The 22,517-nt window shown below is 40.3% G+C and overlaps 2 protein-coding genes across 6 annotated transcripts in view; one reads left to right on the top strand and one right to left on the bottom strand.

Moving 5' to 3' along the window:
* LOC307196964 (serpin B10-like) overlaps positions 1-16,537 on the top strand; it is a gene marked incomplete at its 3' end in the record, with an annotated part of 29,452 nt that extends 12,915 nt beyond the window's left edge. Inside the window, exons 7-13 of the mRNA XM_079942444.1 lie at positions 1,667-1,843; positions 3,987-4,055; positions 4,749-4,886; positions 6,765-6,882; positions 10,986-11,128; positions 13,897-14,052; positions 16,133-16,537. Of these exons, the coding sequence (XP_079798570.1) occupies positions 1,667-1,843; positions 3,987-4,055; positions 4,749-4,886; positions 6,765-6,882; positions 10,986-11,128; positions 13,897-14,052; positions 16,133-16,537 (1,206 nt within the window). The remainder of the gene's footprint in view (positions 1-1,666; positions 1,844-3,986; positions 4,056-4,748; positions 4,887-6,764; positions 6,883-10,985; positions 11,129-13,896; positions 14,053-16,132) is intronic.
* The window catches only part of LOC307196769 (serpin B3-like), a 106,579-nt gene that overhangs the window by 79,043 nt on the left and 5,019 nt on the right, over positions 1-22,517 (bottom strand). For 4 of the 5 annotated variants that reach the window (XM_079942088.1, XM_079942085.1, XM_079942087.1 and 1 more), the window contains exon 1: positions 19,741-19,992. The exons of the other annotated variant lie outside the window; for it this stretch is intronic. The gene's annotated coding sequence lies outside the window, so the exon portion shown is untranslated. Of the gene's footprint in view, positions 1-19,740; positions 19,993-22,517 lie in introns of those variants that run through there. 5 annotated transcript variants of the gene reach the window in all.

The raw sequence follows: 22,517 nt of genomic DNA, 5'->3' as shown, positions 1-22,517 counted from the left end.
CATGAGTATAGCTGTAAAGAAAATAGGGAGGTTATTTACAAGACAGCATTGGATCTGTCAAGGGAAATACTGATACACAAGTTTCGAACGTTTTATGAGGGCGTAGAATTGCTACAAGAGTAGAGGTTCTTGCTTTTCTTCTTTAATAAGATAATGTTAGCCTAGGATTATCATCAGCTTCTGAAATAGGTGGGAGCTATGACTAGGGATGATTTAGAGGCTGGGAAGCTGTTTGGTTAAGTGTAAGCCTATGACTAGGAGGGATTTCAACAGTATCACTGTTAATCCAAGTCATGATGAAACCAAAACTTTGCCTACACATGCCTCTCCCTTCATTCAACCATTGAACTAGAGAGATCTTCTGACCTTTCTAAAGTTCTCATTCTAGGTTTCTCTGAGGGCCAGGTGATATCAGTGCAGGACCAAGTTCTACACGACACTGGCACTAATGGGAGTTTCTAGGCTTAGGAATTTGGTTTATTTTTAATCATTTAATCAGCTTGAGAAATTATTTGGCTATAAAATGACAATAGATTGAACTCACTATTTCTTTGATAGAGACCCAGTCTAAAAAGACTTAAATGAAAATATCAGGGTAATTAGACGTGAAATTTAGAAGGTGAATATAATATTTTTAAAAATGAGAAAGTTTGAGTTCCTTTGTTTGTTAAGATTGGTTTCAGAGGGTCTCACGTGAGTGAGGATAAAGGCAAGCAAGTCTTGAGGTCTCTACTTCTCTATGAGCATTTCCACTAAACTGTGAAAGATTTCAAGTTTAAATAGATAAAAAATGGTGGCTAGAGCCCAAACTATAAACACACTAAAGGAGAAATAAACAAGTACTTGTAAGTTTTCATTTCGTGCAAAGTCCTGAGGTGGGTGTTACTGGATGCGCAAAGCTGAGTAAGAAAATTTTGCTCTCAAGGAAATTATCCTAGAGTTGAAAAGATATAAATCTATGCAAACAGAACTAGCAGTATGATAAGCTCCAAGCAGGCAGCAAAAGCTATTTTATGGGTCTTTGGTGGAAGACGTGCTCCTGTGAACCCCAAAGTTCAGAAAAGGCTTCCAGAGGGAAAGAAGAACCGGAGCAGAGTTGGATTTCAAGAGAATAAAGGAACCAGGATATCATACATCAGGGTGTGAAGGAATAAAAAAGGTTAAAAGTATAAAAATATGGATGAAAGATAAGTGAGAAAAAGTACAAAGTTGAAAAGGGGTATAATTATTCCTCATTTACTGGGTAAAGTCAGTAGGCATGTGGTGTGTTGGTAAGAGGCACTGGGCTGATTCCTCTGCCATTTATATCCTGGCATTTTCAACAGGGAGCCGCTAACTGACCAGAATCCAATTGTTCTCTCATGTGAACTAACTCTGAAATTTGAGCCAATTCTCTTAAACTCTCTGGACTTCATTTTTCAAATATTTAAAATCATGTTGGAGTGGAATTTTTCTAAAGTTTATTCAGCTCTTATGAGTGTATATATACATATTATATATATATATAAAATCATATATATATATAATCAGATTGGATAATACATTCTTTTGTCATTTCAATGAAGGGTAATTAAAAAAGATAATTATGTAAGCCAACAAATCCATTTACAAAAGTTAAATAAATGGAAAAGATTATTAACATGTTCTCTAACTTTATTTTTCTTAGATTTTCCCAATGGACTCTCTAGCAAAATCCGTCAACCAATTTGCTCTGGAGCTTAGCAAGAAGCTAGCTGAATCTGCTGAGGGTAAAAATATCTTTTTTTCTCCCTGGGGCATCTCAACCTCCTTGGCCATGGTGTATTTGGGCACCAAAGGCACCACGGCAGCCCAAATGTCCCAGGTGAGTGAGAAAAGTCAACCATCCTCTGTTGCCTTAAAATGAAATGCTTTTCTTGTCTTTTGTTCACTTCTCTCCTGAAATCCAAAGAGCCCACGTTTTACAACCACGTCCTCCAAAATAAAAGACACACTTTAAATAAATTTTCTAGACCATAAAAAGAAATCTGAGAAAGTGAATCAATTTGAAAACTCTTTCTAGGAATACTGTTTAAGAACCAGTGTTCTCTGGTAAAATCAAATGGAGAGATGATGTGCCCTTACCCAGGTGCCCAGTGGGTAAGGAGTAAGGAAATTGAATAGGGAGAGGGATAGCAACAGGAAAAGTCAAGCTATCTTGTGATTTCAAGCAGTGTTATCCCTGTCCATACCCAGTGAATTCCGGGGAGCTCAGAACTTGGGCTTTGCCATTACTAAAGGCAAAAAAGTAGCCAACTGAAGTCTTAAAGACATTTTTATTACTGGTAGTCTCATGCACTCAGGTTTGATTCGTAAGTAGGAGAGATGATTGAGCTGGGTGGGCACTTGGTAAAAAGAAGCACACAGAGATACAAAATGGTACATGGAGAGGTTATCGAGTTTGGTTCAACACCAAAAACAATTTTATTTTGATTATTAAAATATTTCAAGAAAGTAATGGCTCATACTTTAAATAATAGAATTAGTCATCATCTTTCTAATCTCAGAAGGATTTTCTTGAAGAAAAAAATAGAAAAATCAAGTGAATCCTGTTCCTCATGCTTTGTTTGGTTGTTACTTTGTTTGGTCCCTGGTTGTCTAGATGAATCTAAAGAGCCCATTAAGGGCATTAAAATAGCAAAACAGGATTATTGTATAAGCAATTATCAATTTGATGTAAGCATCCTCAAATCATAGCAAGTGTATGTGTACGTGTGTAGCCTTACATAGCAAAACATATCAAATAGCCATATATATGTGTATCTGTATCTATGCTTGTGTAAACATATAAATATATGTGTGTGTTTTAAGTAAAAATAAAAATAGAAGAGAGTAAATTCAGCTCTAAATCATACAACGACTGAAAGGCTAAGTGACAAAATTTCCACCAAGAAGCTGGCCTCTGTGACAAGTATGGAAATGGGCACAGCCAGCAGTTCTGAATGAGACAGGCAGAATACATATTCTGTCAGTTTGGGTCTAGGATATCCCCCTTATGCTCATAATTTACAAGCTATTGTGTGGTTTAAAAATAGCAACAACAAAATCTTGGTTCACAGAAAAATCCTGGTTCACAGCTAGTTAATAATTGGCTCATTATTAAAAGGTTTAACTATGAATGTGATAGACTTAATCTTAGATAAATGTCAATTTGCTTCCACTCCATATAAATTTATTGCTGGGTGTTGCTTACCCTTGTTTTATTTCAATGTCACTGAAATATTAACAGCTTCAGTTTGCAATTGAGACTAATGAGTTGCTTAAGCACCTCCCCTTTTTTTCCCTATGGCAAGTGGTTCCTGTCTGTCGCCATGTGTCAGCACAAACTTTGGTAAAGTAGACTTTATTCCTTTCTGTAAGCTGGGTCCAGGATGCATGCAGGAGATGGAATTATCACTTTGTTTTCTCAGGGGAAACACAATGTCCACATCCTTCCTGTGACCTGTCACATGAATTGCTGGGGTGAAGACAAAGACTCTATCTCCGTATGTCAGATGGTGGTAGGCAGTGAAAACTGAAGCACTTAAGTAGAAAAAGCAACTAAAATTCCTGAATTTTCCAGATAACTGGGGCCATGATGGCATTTGCTTAAATTATCTAAGTGATGGTCTCAGTTGAATACCTAGGCTTCTTTTCAAACCAATCATAGATAAAAATGAAACTCGGAAAACATGAGAATTTTACCTCTAAGGCTATTCCCAACATTATCCTCAACGTCCCATAAAAAGTATTAAAATAAAGAGACTAGCAATTTAAATTCAACTTAAAAATGTATTTAAAAGCAGCTCTTGACTTACTCTTACTAGGTCAGGTAACACACCATTTAAGTCAAATCAGCGCTCCCTTGGTTCATTAATTATATGTTTTGTATCTATAGGAACAAATGGCTTGTAGTTGCTGATGTGTATTTCATATGATTACATCTCTGCAAAGTGCATTCACATATTGCCTTTTTATTGAAATTACAGGTTCTTCAGTTTAGCAGAGACCAGGACAGCAAACCTTGTCCTGACAGTTTTGAAAAGAAAAGGAAAATGGTATGTCTTATATTTCAATATCTATTTGATAATTAAGGAGAAAGCACTTTGGCACGTTAGTGGCTAAATTAAGCAACCTTTAATAGGTAACTTTTCTTTAAAATATATGTTAAAATTACGGGATTTTTTTTTTTTTTTTTTTTTTTTTTTGTGGTACGCGGGCCTCTCACTGTTGTGGCCTCTTCCGTTGTGGAGCACAGGCTCCGGACGCACAGGCTCAGCGGCCATGGCTCACGGGCCCAGCCGCTCCGCGGCATGTGGGATCTTCCCGGACCGGGGCACGAACCCGTGTCCCCTGCATCGTCAGGCGGGCTCTCAACCACTGCGCCACCAGGGAAGCCTGGGAAATTTTTTAGAGTGCAGAATGTCTACACTTTTTGGAAGGGTAATATTCTTTTCCCTTATCTCTTCGTTTCCCTCCCCTTCAAAACTACTCTACTTTCAACATTGTTCTTACTTCTGCAAACTCTTTCAACATTGTTCTTACTTCTGCAAACTAAGTGTGAAGAAAATGATGTCCCAACAGCTATTACATTCCTGCACTGATAATACTAAAGAGGTTTTTTTATCTACCATACAATCGATTTCGGCCTTTGTTCGTAAACTTTAAATTATTTCATTTACTATAAGTTGTTCATATACACTTAGTTCTTGTTCAACATTTTTATTTAACCAATTTATTTTCTTTTAAAGGAATTCGATGTAGGCAAGGCTGAAGAAATATGCTCTAATTTCCAGACACTTATCTCAGAAATCAACAATCCCAGCAATGCTTGCATACTTAAAACAGCCAACAGGATCTATGGGGAGAAAACGTATCCATTTCACAATGTAAGTGCAAACATCTTATTTCAAGCTGATGGGGAAGAGTCACATGAGATCAATCAATAAACTCTTTGTACTTTTCTCCGGGGATCCCAGGGACAATCTTAATGTATATGGAGTATGTGGTCAGCATTTCTGATAAACAATCGTTTAGCCTGACCAATGTGTCAAGTTGTAAAGGAAACCAGTAACATATTTCAAACCAAATCTGGTGATCAGATCTTTATGCCCAGAATAAAGGGGTACACCCCAGGAACAACCCATGAAGACTCGTAGAAATGTGGTTTATATAATCCCTGGGCCAACATTTGTTTCATGGGAAACAGAGCAAAAGATATAGAATAACTCAATATGGTGAGTCTGAAGGAGCAGAGGGTGGTGTGGTCATAGGAGTGTGGCAGGAGACTGTGTCCTCAAGAGCAAAGTTGACTTTGCGATCAGGTAAGTCACTTCACATCTTGACTTCAGACACTTTAAGAAAGATTCTTAACATGGAATTGAATCAACTTCTCTTCTGCTCTGATGGTTGAGACACCCACAGTGCAGACCATGAGTTCATCTTCAGTTCAGATGCAAGGGCTCCTCAGAGGACTCAACTCCAAACCAAGCCAAGCATTTACTTCTTTCATGTTTGTCCATCACATCCTTTGGCACACTTCAGAAGAAAGCCAGAGGACCCAGGTGCCCAGTGGGTAAGGAGTAAGGAAATTGAATAGGGAGAGGGATAGCAACAGGAAAAGTCAAGCTATCTTGTGATTTCAAGCAGTGTTATCCCTGCCCATACCCAGTGAATTCCGGGGAGCTCAGAACTTGGGCTTTGCCATTACTAAAGGCAAAAAAGCAGCCAAGTGAAGTCTTAAAGACATTTTTATTACTGGTAGTCTCATGCACTCAGGTTTGATTCGTAAGTAGGAGAGATGACTGAGCTGGGTGGGCACTTGGTAAAAAGAAGCACACAGAGATACAAAATGGTATGTCTTTTAAAATATCCACAAGCCCTAGCTGTGCACAGAGAGGTTGATCAGAACCCACGAGTCAAGACAAGGAATAGGTACCTCGAGAATGTTTACGTTTTCTTTTTACTGGATTATAAATTGTACAGAACGTAGACTTCATAATCTCCAAACCACTGCCTGGAAGCTGAATTAACTCAACACTTTTTAACTGCACACAATTCCTCTATAAAGTAATAAATTGAAGGAATGCCACAGCTGTCCTGGGGAATAAATTCTGTTTCAAGGCAGGTGCCCCCCTAAGCAGCAACCTTGGTTATAGCCCACTTAGGATGATGGCCACTGAGGGTAGCATCGACAGCCCGAAGGAAGAAGCCTGCTTTCTCCCTTAGAATGAATACCTGACGAAACCTTTGACCCGTCTTGGAAGTCGGTTTCCATGGCGGGCCACAGCTTCCCTCAGAAGCCCTCCCCAGGCTCTTGGGTGTTTAGAGCCCATAGACGGCAGCTGCCAGACCCAGGGTTCTCAATCTGGCTCCATCTCTACCCCAGAAAGCCCAGTACTCCTTGGCTGGAGTCGCTCCTGGGATTCCTAGAATGGTCCTCCTTTTCATCCCAGCCCCATTTCCCAAGGACGAATAAAAACAGACGAAGATATGGAGGCTCCAGAGCTGTGGGAGACGGGCCTTCCTTCCATACCCGCGGCTCTGCATGGCTAGTCCGTGCCCAGCTAAGTTTACACAGGGCAGTGTTTCGTTTTTAACCGAAGCTGGAGTGTGGAAAGATTGAGGGGGGCAATGGGGTGGCAGTTTGCAATTGTCCATCTAGCTAGGGTTTTTTTTTCTTTTTTTTTTTTTTGGATAATCTAAATAGACTTGTTTATTGATTCTGGAAAAATTCTACAAAAGGAGATTTTACCTATATCTTCCAGAAATATTTACAAGACATGAAAACATACTTTGGCTCAGAGCCACAGTCTGTGAACTTTATGGAAGCTTCTGACCAAATCAGAAAGGAGATCAACTCTTGGGTTGAAAGCCAGACTGAAGGTAAGCCTTCTCCAAGGTACTCAGCGGTGCACTTTCTCCAAGTATCGCTTTATTATTTTGAATTTGTGTTATGTATAAGTATAGGCATTTCTTAAATAGAACTGTGGACACATTCTAAATATTCAAAACATTTGTTTTATTCATGCCCATAATTTTTGATTTATAGCTTTTGCAATAAGTCTTATCTAAAACAGATAAGACAACCATTTTACCAAGTAGACAAGAAAATGATCAGATTCCACTAATTCCAAGGAGGACTCCAGGGATAAAAGGCAGAAAAATGCAAAAAAGGAATTTTGGAATACTGCTGCACTTGTGGTTTCTAAAGAAAAATAGCTGCTGATGAACAATGAAAATGTGGCAGTAAATGTACTATATAACCTTAAGTAATTTTCAAAATAGGTCATATATTAGCTTAGAGTATGGGCTGAGCTCTTGCAACAAAGAGCCCAAAATACAATATCTTACTTAATAAGATAGAAGTTTATCTCTGACCTAACAGTCACAAGGTAGATAAGCATTCTGTTCCATGAAGGCATCCAGAGACCCAGACTAGTGGGTTAGCTCAGCCATCCTCGAGACATGGCTTTTATATTTGTCTAAGGTGATTCTTACATTTGTCAGTTTTACAGTCAGCAGGAAATAGGGAAAATAAAGCCTCTTTGCTTTTAAGGGGATGACCTGAAACTTTCACACACCAGTTCCACTCATATCCCAAATTTGGATACATGGCCCATTTTATGCTCTGGTGACCAACTTGTCCTAGTTTGTAATAAAGGTCTTTAAAATGTAGTTTTTAGCTGGGTAGCCACATGCTACCTAAAAGTTAAGCATTCTATTTCTAAAAAGGGAATAGTAGAGGGATTCTCAGAGGTGATTTAGCAGTTTTTTATTATGATCCTTATTTTAGAAATGAGGAAGCTGAGGCTTTAGAGAAACTGTTACCAAGATCAGATAGTTTAAAGCTTCAGAAATAGGACTGAAATCTGAGTCAGTTTAGCTCTGAAGTCTGAACTCATTTCAGTATTCCACGCTTCCTTTTCAATCCATATGTCTGTTGATGGTCCATTATATCTCACAAAGAAATACCAAAGGTGTAATCGCTAATGAATATTAATGATTAAGTCTTTGCTTTGCAGCAACGAACATGGAATGTTTAGGTAATCCCCCTCCCCCCAGACTTCAGAGTTCATTTGTATATTCCTGCCAGATATGCTTGCAAAGGGTCCCACATACTTTAAACTCGACATACTGAAGTCATGTTCAGAACAGCTTATCCACACCTTGTCCTCTCCTTGCACTCATTCTCCATCCCGGCGGACGGGTGGCTACCACACACCTGCCCAGATCATAAGTCCGAGAGATACTCTAAATTCTCCCTTTCCTTTGCCTCCTCCTGCGTGTTTCTGAGTTCATCTTTCCTTTCCAATCTCTTCCTCCTCTGCTCTCGGCTTTGTCATCATTTATCTGTGTTAATGCAATAATCTGTTTCTTATCTTGCTCCCCTCAAATGCAACCTCCATTCAGCCATCAGAATGACCTCCCTAAAATGTGAATTCGACCAAGTGGACCAGGTACTCAAAATCCATCATGGTGCCCCACATCCTACAGGATGAATTCAAGCTGCCTAAACTGACACAGAAGGTCCAACAGGACCGTGAAGTCTTGTCTGTCTCTCCACTTCAACTCTTGTCATTCTCTGACTCAAAGTTGATACTCAGAAATTCTAAGTGGCACAGAGTCCCTGGAACTCCCTGTGCTACCTCACGACCCCATGCATTTGCTCATGTGTCCCTTCAGTTCGAAACACGGTCCCCTCCCCTGCCACTCCCAGCCCCTTCATGGCCACTGGATAACATCTCAGGGGTTCGCTCAGGCATAATGTCCTCCCCTGGCTCCCAGGCTGAGCTGAGAGCCTTTTTCATTGCTCCAAAAGCCCCCTGTGGGAAACTTTACCTTGACTTACCACGTTGTTATTGAAATTAACTGTTGAAGTCCCTGCCTCTCCCACTAAACCCAAGAACACCAAGGGCAGTAATACTACCTCATTTGAGTTTCTGCTTTGAATCACTAACAGATAACAGCCCTGCTCATGGTAGCTATTCAGAGCAATGTTTATTGAAGTGAATTGAGGAAGTTGGCAGCCCTAACTTCTCAGTTCCTTTTTCACTGGACTAGTGACTCAGAAGCCATGGTGAGGCAAGAGTGACCATTATCCTTAACTTATTCCTGATTTGGATTCATCTAAAAGTCAGTTTGTTTTGAGAACTACAGATTAGCTAGCATTTACAGAAAGGAATTACTTGCACTGTTCCAGTTCACATGAGGACCAAATGTGATTCTATAAGCAAAAGCACATTGTAATATACAACACAAACGCAATGTAGTAGAAGTAGGGGCAAGAATAGTGCTGGAGGGCTTCCCTGGTGGCGCAGTGGTTGAGAGTCCGCCTGCCGATGCAGGCGATACGGGTTCGTGCCCCGGTCCGGGAAGATCCCACATGCCGCGGAGCGGCTGGGCCCATGAACCAGCCGCTGAGCCTGCGCGTCCGGAGCCTGTGCTCCACAACGGGAGAGGCCACAACAGTGAGAGGCCCACATACCGCAAAAAAAAAAAAAAAAAAAAAAAAAAAAAATAGTGCTGGAGCTGAACTAAATCTCAGCTCTCAAATTCCTACCCAGTGCCCACTCTGTTCTCTGGAAGACAGGTGGGGACCCTACAGACAGGAAGGCGGGGAGCAACTCATCTGCTATCTTTCGCCCCTTTCTGAGCTGAGTGGAGAGTCATTGTCTGACACGGCGTAAGCTCGGTTTGCAAAAGGATCCTTGCCGTGCTTCCCCCGCACAGGCTGACACACTCAAGGAGCATGACAGGATCCATCTCTCTAGATCACGGGTCCCCAACCCCCGGGCCTGGGCCTGTTAGGAACCGGCACGCACAGCAGGAGGTGAGCGGCGGGCAGGTGAGCGAAGCTTCATCTATCACTGCCCGTCGCTCCCCGTCGCTCGCATCACCGCCTGAGCCGTCCCCGCCCGCCCATCCCCACACCCCGACCCCCAGCCCTGGTCCGTGGAAAAATTGTCTTCCACAAAACCGGTCCTTGGTGCCAAAAACTTTGGGGACTGCTGCTCTAGATTACAGAGCTGTCTGGATCTTCCTGTGATGATAGAAATATGCCATAAATCCTAGGGCTGCCATAACAAATTACCACCAACTGTGTGGTTTAAACCAATAGAAATCTATTCTCTCATAGTTCTGGAAGCTGCAAGTCTGAAGTTAAGGTGTTAGCAGGGCCTTGCTCCCTTGGAAAGTTTCAGGGAAGAAACCGCTCCACGCCTGTCTCCTAGTTGCTGATGGTTATTGGCAATCCTTGGCTTGTAGACACATCTCTCCAATCTCTGCCTCTGTTGATACATAACTTTCTTCTTTGTCTCCCCTATGTCTCCATGTTTTCACACTCTGTGTGTGTGTGTCCGAATTTCTCTCCTCTTATAAGAATACCAGTCATTGAATTAGAGCCCACCCTAATCCAGTATGACTTCATTTGAACTTGACTGCATCTGCAAAGACTCTGTTTCAAAATAAGATCACATTCACAGGGACCGGAGGTTAGGATTTAACATATCTTTTTGGATGACACAATTCAGCCCACAAAAGTAATATTCTCACAAAAATGTATAACCTAAATATTATCTTGAGGAAGCATCAGACAAACTTGAACTGAGAATTGAGCATTCTACAAATATTTTTCAAAAGTATCAAGGTCATGAAAGACAAAGAATGAATGAGGAACATGAAAGACAAAGAATGAATGAGGAATGAAAGAAAAAGACTAAAGGGGACCAAAAGGAAATGACAACTAAATGCAACTTGAGCTCTTGGATTGATTTCTGGTCCAGGAAAAAAAGGACTTTATTGGAACAACAGATGAAATTTAAATAGGATCTGTTAATAATATTCTATTAATACTAACTTCCTGGCTCGGATCATTGGTGGATACAAGATGTTATCATTTAACGGTATTTCATAATCATCATTTTTATGTATGGCGTTTCACCAGGATGTAACTACATCATTTGAAATCTGTCCTTTGGCTCTTTTAGGAAAAATCCTGAATCTCCTACCTGATAATGCTGTGGATTCTGCAACCAGAATGGTTCTGGTAAATGCCCTTTACTTTAAAAGAATTTGGGAACATCAATTCTTGGTCCAAAATACCACAGAAAAGCCTTTCAGAATAAACAAGGTAGGAACCTGTTAATAACCAGTATGAATTTTTACATGGCATTGCAAAGGGAATTCTATTTTAAATTTATTCTCTCTGACTATATGCTCCTGTAAACTATGGCTCTTACTAGGGCAGGGATGACTGTGCTAAAAACCCCAGTTCCATCCTACCTGGAAATTCCCTTTTCATTATTTTTTCTCTGAAAATAGACTATTCACATATTTTATTACTCAGTCCTTGCTGCAACTATGGTAGAGTAGGTAAGGTAGTTATTACATTTATTTCCCAGGTTAGAAATGCAGCATGGTTAAGTGACTAGAGCCATGCTTAAGTTGAAGGCTTCCAGGACCATAACCCCAAACTCTTCGCTTACTAGTTCTATTCTTGTTCTATTAAGGCAGTACCACCGTGTACCAAACTCTTACCCTTCCATAAGAAAAAGAAATAAAATTTTAAAATCTTATTTCTTTCGTTAACATTTCCTTCTGTGTTAGGACACAGCACACTTGTTTTTGATTACTTCAGCAACAAGGGAGACTAATGGAAGCTGACAGATACACCTAAGGGCTGGATGTGGCTGGGTCTTGGGACTTGAGTGGAAATAAGGATTCAAATGTTGTCAGGATTCATTCTCTATCTTTCCAACTCTGTTTCTCCCATTATTCTTCTCTCAGACTGAAGTCTAACTTCCTCTGCGGCCCAGTCCACAAAGGCAGAACATGGCTACCCACATCTCCTCCACTCTACAGACCAGTCTGATAGGTCTCATTCCAAATTCCTAGGAAAGGAACAGATTGGCCAAAGATTGTTAACATATTTAGGTCCTGGGGTGGATCACCTCACATAAACAGTGCTGCTGAGGACCTACTGCTGTAACCATATGGTTATGTGCAATAGGCGGTTTTCAGATAATCAGTGGGGTAAAGATGGGGAAGGAACGGAACATATAATGCAATAGGCTAACTAGAAATGTGCTGGATAGTTACTTGGCTTAATATATTCACCAGGAATTTTCAGATGCGAGTGATAGAAAAGCATTCCAAACTAGCTCCAGTAAAATGGGCATTGTGTTAGCATTAGCTTATGCAACTAAGAGGAACTGGGAAGTCTGGGAGTGGGATCTTTGAATCTCAAACATAATCCATTTTCTCTGCCCCACCCCTGACCCCTCCTTTTTGCCTTCATTCTCTAAAGATGGAATTTATCCATATGACCAGGGAATATGACAGCCCCATAGTCTAGCTTCACAACCCTACTACATAGACGAAGTCCTGGCTGCTGGCTCTGACAGATTGCTCCCAAAGAGGACTCCGGCTGGTGCCATTCATATGCTTATCGTTGAGACAATCACTGTATCGCAGAGTATCCTGAACGAACAGCCCTGCTCACACGGCCACTACTTTAGCAGAACAGTAGGATCTTGTGATGGACATTTAGCTCCACATAGTGGATAAATAACATATGTCTACAATGTCTGAATTGCAGGGTTTTGCTTTTGTTTCACCATTGGCTTTACTAAAAATTCATAATGTCATGTATCTACCATTACAGTATCATACAGAATACTTTCGTTGTCCTAAAAATGCCCTGTGCTCCAAACATTCATCCCTCCCTCTAAATCCCTGGCAACCACGGATCTCTTTACGGTCTCGAGAGTTTTGCCCTTTTCAGAATGCGGTAGAATCAGAATTGCATAGTACGTAGCCTTTTCAGACCGTCTTCTTCCACTTAGCGATACGTATTTAAAGTTCCTCCGTGCCTTTTTTATGGCTTGATAGATCATTTCACTTTGTTGCAGAATACTATTCCATTGTATGGACGTAGCAGTTTGTTTATCCATTCACCTTACTGACGGGCATTTTGGTTGCTTCCAGTTTTTAGCAATTATGATTAAAGCTGCTATAAACATTTGCATGCAAGATTTTGTGTGGACACGTTTTTAACTCATTTTGGTAATTACCCAGGAGCACGGTTGCTGGATCACATGGTAAGACTGTATTTAGCCGTGTAAGAAACCACCGTACTGTCATCCAATATGGCTTCCACTTTGCATTCTCACTGGCAGAGAATGTCAGTTCCACCCTCGCTAGAAGTTTATGTTATCAGTGTTTTGAACTTTCAGCCATTCTATTAGATCTGTAGTAGTGGTATCTTCACTGTTTTAATTTGCAATTCCCTAAGGACATAAGATTGAACATCTTTTCATATGCTGTAGGTCTGCCTTTGGTGAGGTTATCAGTTCAGATCTTTCGCCTGTTTTTAAAATTGGGTTCTTTGCCTTATAATTGTTGAGTTTTAAGAGTTCTTTTCAAATTTTGGATACCAGTCATTTATCAGTTATGTGTTTTGAAACTCTTATCTCCTAGTTTATTGCTTGTCTTTTCACTCTCTTAGTGAATTTCGGTTTTATGATACTAAAATACCCTCACACAAAAACAAAAACCACAAATGTTTGTGTGTGAAATGCACCTTACTCAGCTTCGGAATCATTGGCATTTACAGAGTTTGCACAAGACTCTTTTAAGTGTTTGGTAGAATCCAGCTTGCCATGATTTATAGAGGATGCCGTAACAATGTCAGAGGAAGAAACTCCCACATCATTTATCGATGATGTTATCCAGTAGAACACATATTTCCAGAAAACAAGGTTTGAATAATTTTATTCAGCACTTAGCAGAGGATCACTAGCTTTGCCAGTGTCCCAGACTACTGGGAACCAAAGATGCTAAAGAATTAAGGATTTGGTGGAACACCTCCCCAGTGACTTTGCTACATATATTCTACAGACTACAAGCAAACCAGTGCAAATGATGTCCATGAAAGAAAAACTTCAAGTATTTTACATAGAAAAGCCACAAGCCATAGGCCTTCAACTCTTCTATGAGAACCGTGACCTCAGCCTACTCGTACTACTGCCGGAAGACATCAGTGGGCTGGATCAGGTAAAGAGATCAGGCTATTCATCCCTACCTTCTTTCCTCTCCCCTTTGGTAACAAGTTTATTTCCTATATCTGTGAGTCTGTGTCTGTTTTGCATATACATTTATTTGTATGGAGAAAAACTTTAAAAACAGACATCAGTCTGTCTGACACGAAGAGGGTTCTAGTGTTTATCCCTCCGGGGAAAAACATAAAGACAGTTCCCAGTTCTTTAATTTCTGCAGAGGAAGGCAACCAACGTACCTTGAGCCCTAGGTACTGTATTTTTACATCATTTAAGCTTTACAAAACTTTGCCAGGTTGATATTACTACCCCTCAGGAAGGTTAAGTAATCTATCGACATCTTTAGCATAGGGGAGTCACACAAACAACCACACAAACAACAGACAGAGATATTTATTGTCAGTCACAAAGCTGTGTGGATTGACCATAACAACCTTTCAGTCAATATAGGTCTTTCTTCTTCCGATAGGACTTACCTAATTAATTTTTTAATCACTTGCATTAATCTAGCCTTAGACATATGTTTAAAAACATTAAATGGATTACTTTTTTTTTTTTTTTTTTGCGGTACGCGGGCCTCTCACTGTTGTGGCCTCTCCCACTGCGGAGCTCAGGCTCCGGACGCGCAGGCTCAGCGGCCATGGCTCACGGGCCCAGCCGCTCCGCGGCATGTGGGATCTTCCCGGACTGGGGCACGAACCCGTGTCCCCTGCATCGGCAGGCGGACTCTCAACCACTGCGCCACCAGGGAAGCCCCTAAAACATTTTTAAAAAACATTTTTTATCAAGTTAACACTCTTCAGGAGATATAGTCTGTATCAGTGCATCTTCAAGTATTATTTAAGTTGTTCATCTGTTAAACCTCTCTTAAGCCTGACTTTGGTCTGACCACATTTCTGAGCAATTTGCATGTCTAAACTGAACACTAGCTTCTCATGCAATAAGTGTTCTGTCGTTCTTTACACTGTGCCTAATTGCTTGTGTGCCAGGTTCTTTAGGTTTCCACCACCCTACTAGTGTGTAGAAAGATTTCTAAATAGTGTCATAAAATTTGTGAAACTGGAGAGGATAGTAGAAATAAGACCAAGTGTGAATACTAAACCATTAGAGTTACACCCTTAAAAGATAAGCCTTTCTTTTTAAAAGTGCAGGTTCCTGACCTGAAGATATTGTCACTTACTGCACATAATTTACAAATATGTCACTGATAGCAATACTTGGATCTAGAAAATTCTTAAAGTAGCAAAAGCATGTGCTTTGAAACAAACATGTTATTTAAAAAATCAAACATTGTTTATCATATATATGTACGCATATGTGTATATAATATATATTTATTGTTTAAAAAATTTTAAATATAAAGAAGAGAAAAAGCACCCTCAAAACCACTATTTAAAATATCATTACTCTTGGGACTTCCCTGGTGGTCCAGTGGTGAAGACTCTGCACTTCCAGTGCAGAGAGCGTGGGTTTGATCCCTGATTGGGGAGCTAAGATCCCACATGCCAAGCAGCGTGGCCAAAAGATTAAGAAAAAAAAAGTCATTACTCTTAAGATTGGAGGATTTTCCTTTCTTTGCTTTTCTTTCCTTATTTTTTCGTAGTTTATAGTTACTAGTTTCATATTGGCGTGATTATATAGACATTTTACCTCAGATTTTGTTTTCAAGGAATTGTCTACTATGTTAATAAAACTAAAGTTTCTTTTGTGCCCTGGCATGCAACATGTCCTCGAGTATATGCTTTTGTGTTGACAACACCGAGGTGTATATTTATATTGATGTATTTGCATGTGTAGTTGATGTCTTGCATATTATCATAGAAGTACTTCCATTTCGGATCAAGGTCTAATCTAGAAAACCTATATCCTGAGAACTATTTATCTGCAAAATGATTATGTCAAGGATGTGTGGAGGATCTCATTATAAACAAAGAATTTCCAAATGTGTGTGTTTTGTCACCTTTGGTAATAGGAGTGACTATAAGTCATTTATATAATATCTAAAGGTCTCGCTCAACGAATAGTTCTCACTCCACTCTGAAATTACTGACTCTTTCTTCCCTGGCTCCAAACTGTAGCTGGAAAAAGCCATCACCTATGAGAAGCTGAGTGAGTGGACCAGCGCTGACATGATGGAGGCGTGTGACGTGCAGCTGCATCTTCCCAAGTTCAAGCTGGAAGAGACTTATGATCTCAAGTCAACCCTGAGCAGTATGGGGATGAGCGATGCCTTTAGCCAGAGCAAAGCAGATTTCTCAGGAATGTCTATGGAGAGAAACCTATTTCTGTCCAATGTTTTCCATAAGTCTTTTGTGGAAATAAATGAACAAGGTACAGAGGCCGCAGCTGGTACTGGGAGTGAGGTGAGTTTTCGAATTAAACTCCCCTCCGTTGAATTCAATGCAGACCACCCATTCCTCTTCTTCATCAGGCACAACAAAACCAATAGCATTCTATTTTACGGGAGATTCTGCTCCCCTTAAACCCTGCATCTCTCTCAACAAGAGCATCTTACAGTGTGAAAAATACACATATGATGGAAAAACACAATTATAATAAAAACCAGTTTATAGCCTCTTTTTAACATATAAATATTAGCAAAATTATCTTGAAATAATATATTCTAGTTATCCTATCATGCCTATATAGCTAGAGAGAATGGCAAATTTAACTTTTTTAACTTTTTTTTTTTTGCTGACATTCAGTTTTATTATTTTTTACATCTTTATTGGAGTATTAATGCTTTACAGTGTTGTGTTAGTTTCTGCTGTATAACAAAGTGAATCAGCTATATGTATACATATAACCCCATATCCCCTCCCTCTTGCGTCTCCCTCCCACCCCTCTAGGTTGTCACAAAGCATTGAGCTGAGCTCCCTGTGCTATGCGGCTGCTTCCCACTAGCCATCCATTTTACATTTGGTAGTGTATGTATGTAAATGCTACTCCCTCACTTCGTCCCAGCTTCCCTTTCCCCGCCTGTGTCCTCAAGTCCGTTTTCTACGTTTGCGTCTTTATTCCTGCCCTGTCACTAGGTTCATCAGTACGTCTTTTAGATTCCATATATATGTGTTAGCATATGGTATTTTTCTCTTTCCGACTTACTTCACTCTGTATGACAGATACTAGGTCCATCCACCTCATTACAAATAATTCAATTTTGTTCCTTTTTATGGCTGAGTAATATTCCATTGTATACATATGCCACATCTTCTTTATTCATTCATCTGTCTATGGACATTTAGGTTTAACACATTTTATCTTAATGTGACTTTTATTTACATTTCAGAAATTCGGTTATTCCATTGAATGCCTTAAAATGCTTGAACTACCTGGTCACTATTTTCATTGTCACTTATTTTCACATGCATCATTTAGTGAAGAAAAAAATCTTTATAGAGGTGATATATTGATAAACAAGAATTTTCTAAAGACTATTACTCTGATGGTTCATAAATTACCACTGTAAAATTAAATCCCCCTTTTCTGCTATTTTAAAAATACTTATGTTGACATTAATGGAAAAACTAGTGAAATCCAATGAAATCTGGAGTTTAGTTAATAGTAATGTACCAACGTTGGCTTCTTAGTTTTAAAAAAATGTTCCACTGTAATATTAGAAGTTAGCATTACAGGAAACTGTGTCAGAAGTATATGGGAATTCCCTGTTTTATCTTTGTAACTTTCCTGTGAATTTAAAATTATTCCAAAATAAAAATTTTATTGGAAAGAATTATTACGTGTGAAAGTTGTCACATTAACATCCTTGCTTTTAAAAATCATAAGCTAGAAGACTAGATTTCCAATTTATATAAATGTGTATTGTCAGTTATAAGAAGATATCCTTAGTAAAACTTTATCTCCATAAAATTGGCTGTGTTTTTCTAATTTCTATTAAAAATGTTCTTACGCAATGGCTCATTGGTAGTCTCATCAACTGTTATTCTAATTTTAGAGATTGAGTCTATCATTCTAGGCTGCTTTTTCCATTTTAATCTACTAAGTGAAAGATATGATCTGATATGGATCCAACATAAATGGTGTATAAACTAGTATAAGAAAACGTATTTTCTGCATCAAATCTTGGTTTGGTATCATAGAATAAAAAAAAATGATGCTATGCTTTAGCTCCAAAGATAGAAATTGTAATATATATGACAATTTATCATATCATTATAAAACATTTTGCCTCTATCCATAATACCTCACATTAAGTAACAATGAAAGAAATCCCCTGTGTCTGTGTTCTACTAAATTAAAAGTCCTTAAGTGTTATGTATCATGTGGACTCATAAGAAAAGTAGGTAACAAGTGAACGAGGAGCATGGAAACCAAGCCAAGATAAAGGAGGACCAGAGTAACTGTGTGTCAGAGGCTGACAATCAGAAAATATTAAACACAGTATTTTTCAAACAAACAAAACAGAAAAAAAGGATGATACTAGAAACTGCAGGTTAGTAAGATGCATTCAGGCAGTCATTCATTTAAAAAATGTTTGCTGAGCATCTACACTGTATCAGTTGATATTCGGGGCATGAAGACTACACTTTTTTTTTTTCAAGGATTTATTGTATTTTATTTATTTTCTCCAATTTTTTTTCTATTTCAGTATCACTCCTTTTCCTCATGTTATTATTGTCCTACAACTATACACCTTTATGAATTATAAGCCCATGAACAGTTTCATAATTATTGCTTTATGCAGCTATCTTTTAAATCACATAGAAGGAAAAGTTACTAACAAGGATAAACTTATGCTGTCTTTTATACATATTTACCTACGTAGCTACTCTTACTGGTGCTCTTTGTTTCTTTGTGAGAATTATTGTTACTGGAAGACTACACTTCTGAACAAAAACAGACCCTGGTCTCCAGTCTCTTGGAGTCATGGAGCTTACAAACTGGCGGGAGAAACGGACTCAAAGTGGATGTTAGTGCAAGGAATGATTGCAAAATAAACTGCAGTCATCTTGGAGACACATGTACCTGTGTGTGCACATGCGTATCAGGCTTTTTCAGTAATGAGGTTTAAAGTATTTGCTGATGATATTTGTTTTCCTCCCTTAGTGCAAATGTATATAGCCTATCTTTTTAGAAGATTAACAGACCTTAGAACAATAGATAATAATCACGGTCTGTTGAGAGCTTCCGGGAAGATGGCGGAAGAGTAAGACGCGGAGATCACCTTCCTCCCCACAGATACACCAGAAATACATCTACATGTGGAACAACTCCTACAGAACACCTACTGAACGCTGGCAGAAGACCTCAGACCTCCCAAAAGGCAAGAAACCCCCCACGTACCTGGGTAGGGCAAAAGAAAAAAGAATAAACAGAGACAAAAGGATAGGGACGGGACCTGCACCAGTGGGAGGGAGCTGTGAAGGAGGAAAGGTCTCCACACACTAGGAGCCCCTTCGCGGGTGGAGACTGCGGGTGGCGGAGGGGGGGAGCTTCGAAGCCGCGGAGGAGAGCAGAACAACAGGGGTGCGGAGGGCAAAGCGGAGAGATTCCCGCACAGAGGATCGGTGCCGACCAGCACTCACCAGGCCAATAGGCTTGTCTGCTCACCCGCCGGGGCGGGCGGCGTGAACACAGCCTTAAGGGGTTAGTGCACCACGGCTAGCCGGGAGGGAGTCCGGGGAAAAGTCTGGAGCTGCCGAAGAGGCAAGAGACTTTTTCTTACCTCTTTGTTTCCTGGTGCGCGAGGAGAGGGGATTAAGAGCGCTGCTTAAAGGAGCTCCAGAGACGGGCGCGAGCCGCGGCTAAAAGCGCGGACCCCAGAGACGGGCATGAGACACTAAGGCTGCTGCTGCTGCCGCCACCAAGAAGCCTGTGTGCGAGCACAGGTCACTCTCCACACCCCCCTTCCGGGGAGCCTGTGCAGCCCGCCACGGCCAGGGTCCCGGGGTCCAGGGACAACTTCCCCGAGAGAACGCACGGCACGCCTCAGGCTGGTGCAACGTCACGCCGGCCTCTGCCGCCGCAGGCCCGCCCCGCACTCCGTGCCCCTCCCTCCCCCGGCCTGAGAGAGCCAGAGCCCCCGAATCAGCGGCTCCTTTAACCCCGTCCTGGCTGAGCGAAGAACAGACGCCCTCAGGCAACCTACACGCAGAGGCGGGGCCAAATCCAAAGCTGAGCCCCGGGAGCTGTGAGAACAAAGAAGAGAAAGGGAAATCTCTCCCAGCAGCCTCAGGAGCAGCGGATTAAAGCTCCACAATCAACTTGATGTACCTGCATCTGTGGAATACGTGAATACACAAGGAATCATCCCAAATTGAGGAGGTGGACTTTGGGAGCAAGATCTATGATTTTTTCCCCTTTTCCTCTTTTTGTGAGTGTGTATGTGTATGCTTCTGTGTGAGATTTTGTCTGTATAGCTTTGCTTCCACCATTTGTCCTAAGGTTCTATCAGTCCGTTGTTTGTTTTTTTTTCTTTTCCTCTTAATAATTATTTTTTTATTTTAATAACTTTATTATATTTTATCTTACTTTATTTTACTTTATCTTCTTTCTTTCTTTTTTCCTTCCTTCCCTCCTTCCTTCCTTCCTCCCTCCCTCCCTCCCTTCTTTCTTTCTTTCTTTCTACTTCTACTAATTCTTTCTTTCTACTTTTTCTCCCTTTTATTCTGAGCCATGTGGATGAAAGGCTCTTGGAGTTGCAGCCAGGAGTCAGTGCTGTGCCTCTGAGGTGGGAGAGCCAACTTCAGGACACGGGTCCACAAGAGACCTCCCAGCTCCACATAATATCAAACGGCGAAAATCTCCCAGAGATCTCCATCTCAACACCAGCACCCAGCTTCACTCAACGACCAGCAAGCTACAGTGCTGGACATCCTATGCCAAACAACTAGCAAGACAGGAACACAACCACACCCATTAGCAGAGAGGCTGCCTAAAATCATAATAAGTCCACAGACACTCCAAAACACACCACCAGACGTGGACCTTCCCACCAGAAAGACAAGATCCAGCCTCATCCACCAGAACACAGGCACTAGTCCCCTCCACCAGGAAGCCTACACAACCCACTGAACCAACCTTAGCCACTGGGGACAGACACCAAAAACAATGGGAATTACAAACCTGCAGACTGCAAAAAGGAGACCCCAAACACAGTAAGATAAGCAAAATGAGAAGACAGGAAAACACAGAGCAGATGAAGGAGCAAGATAAAAACCCACCAGACCTAACAAATGAAGAGGAAACAGGCAGTCTACCTTAAAAAGAATTCAGAATAATGATAGTAAAGATGATCCAAAATCTTGGAAATAGAATAGACAAAATGCAAGAAACATTTAACAAGGACCTAGAAGAACTAAAGATGAAATAAACAATGATGAACAACACAATAAATGAAATTAAAAATACCCTAGATGGGATCAATAGCAGAATAACTGAGGCAGAAGAACGGATAAGTGACCTGGAAGATAAAATAGTGGAAATAACTACTGCAGAGCAGAATAAAGAAAAAAGAATGAAAAGAACTGAGGACAGTCTCAGAGACCTCTGGGACAACATTAAATGCACCAACATTTGAATTATAGGGGTTCCAGAAGAAGAAGAGAAAAAGAAAGGGACTGAGAAAATATTTGAAGCGATTATAGTTGAAAACTTCCCTAATATGGGAAAGGAAATAGTTAATCAAGTCCAGGAAGCACAAAGAGTCCCATACAGGATAAATCCAAGGAGAAATACGCCAAGATACATATTAATCCAACTGTCAAAAATTAAATACAAAGAAAGCATATTAAAAGCAGCAAGGGAAAAACAACAAATAACACACAAGGGAATCCCCATAAGGTTAACTGCTGATCTTTCAGAAGAAACTCTGCAAGCCAGAAGGGACTGGCAGGACATATTTAAAGTGATGAAGGAGAAAAACCTGCAACCAAGATTACTCTACCCAGCAAGGATCTCATTCAGATTTGATGGACAAATTAAAACCTTTACAGACAAGCAAAAGCTGAGAGAGTTCAGCACCACCAAACCAGCTTTACAACAACTGCTAAAGGAACTTCTCTAGGCAAGAAACACAAGAGAAGGAAAAGACCTACAATAACGAACCCAAAACAATTAAGAAAATGGGAATAGGAACATACATATCGATAATTACCTTAAATGTAAATGGACTAAATGCTCCCACCAAAAGACACAGATTGGCTGAATGGATACAAAAACAAGACCCATATATTTGCTATCTACAAGAGACCCGCTTCAGACCTAGAGACACATACAGACTGAAAGTAAGGGGATGGAAAAAGATATTTCATGCAAATGGAAACCAAAAGAAAGCTGGAGTAGCAATTCTCATAACAGACAAAACAGACTTTAAAATAAAGACTATTAGAAGAGACAAAGAAGGACACTACATAATGATCAAGGGATCAATCCAAGAAGAAGATATAACAATTGCAAATATTTATGCACCCAACACAGGAGCACCTCAATACATAAGGCAAA

Source organism: Stenella coeruleoalba (assembly GCF_951394435.1).
Source record: "Stenella coeruleoalba genome assembly, chromosome: 14".
NCBI classification, from domain to species: Eukaryota; Metazoa; Chordata; class Mammalia; order Artiodactyla; family Delphinidae; genus Stenella; species Stenella coeruleoalba.
This window is presented reverse-complemented; position numbering and strand designations above follow the sequence as displayed.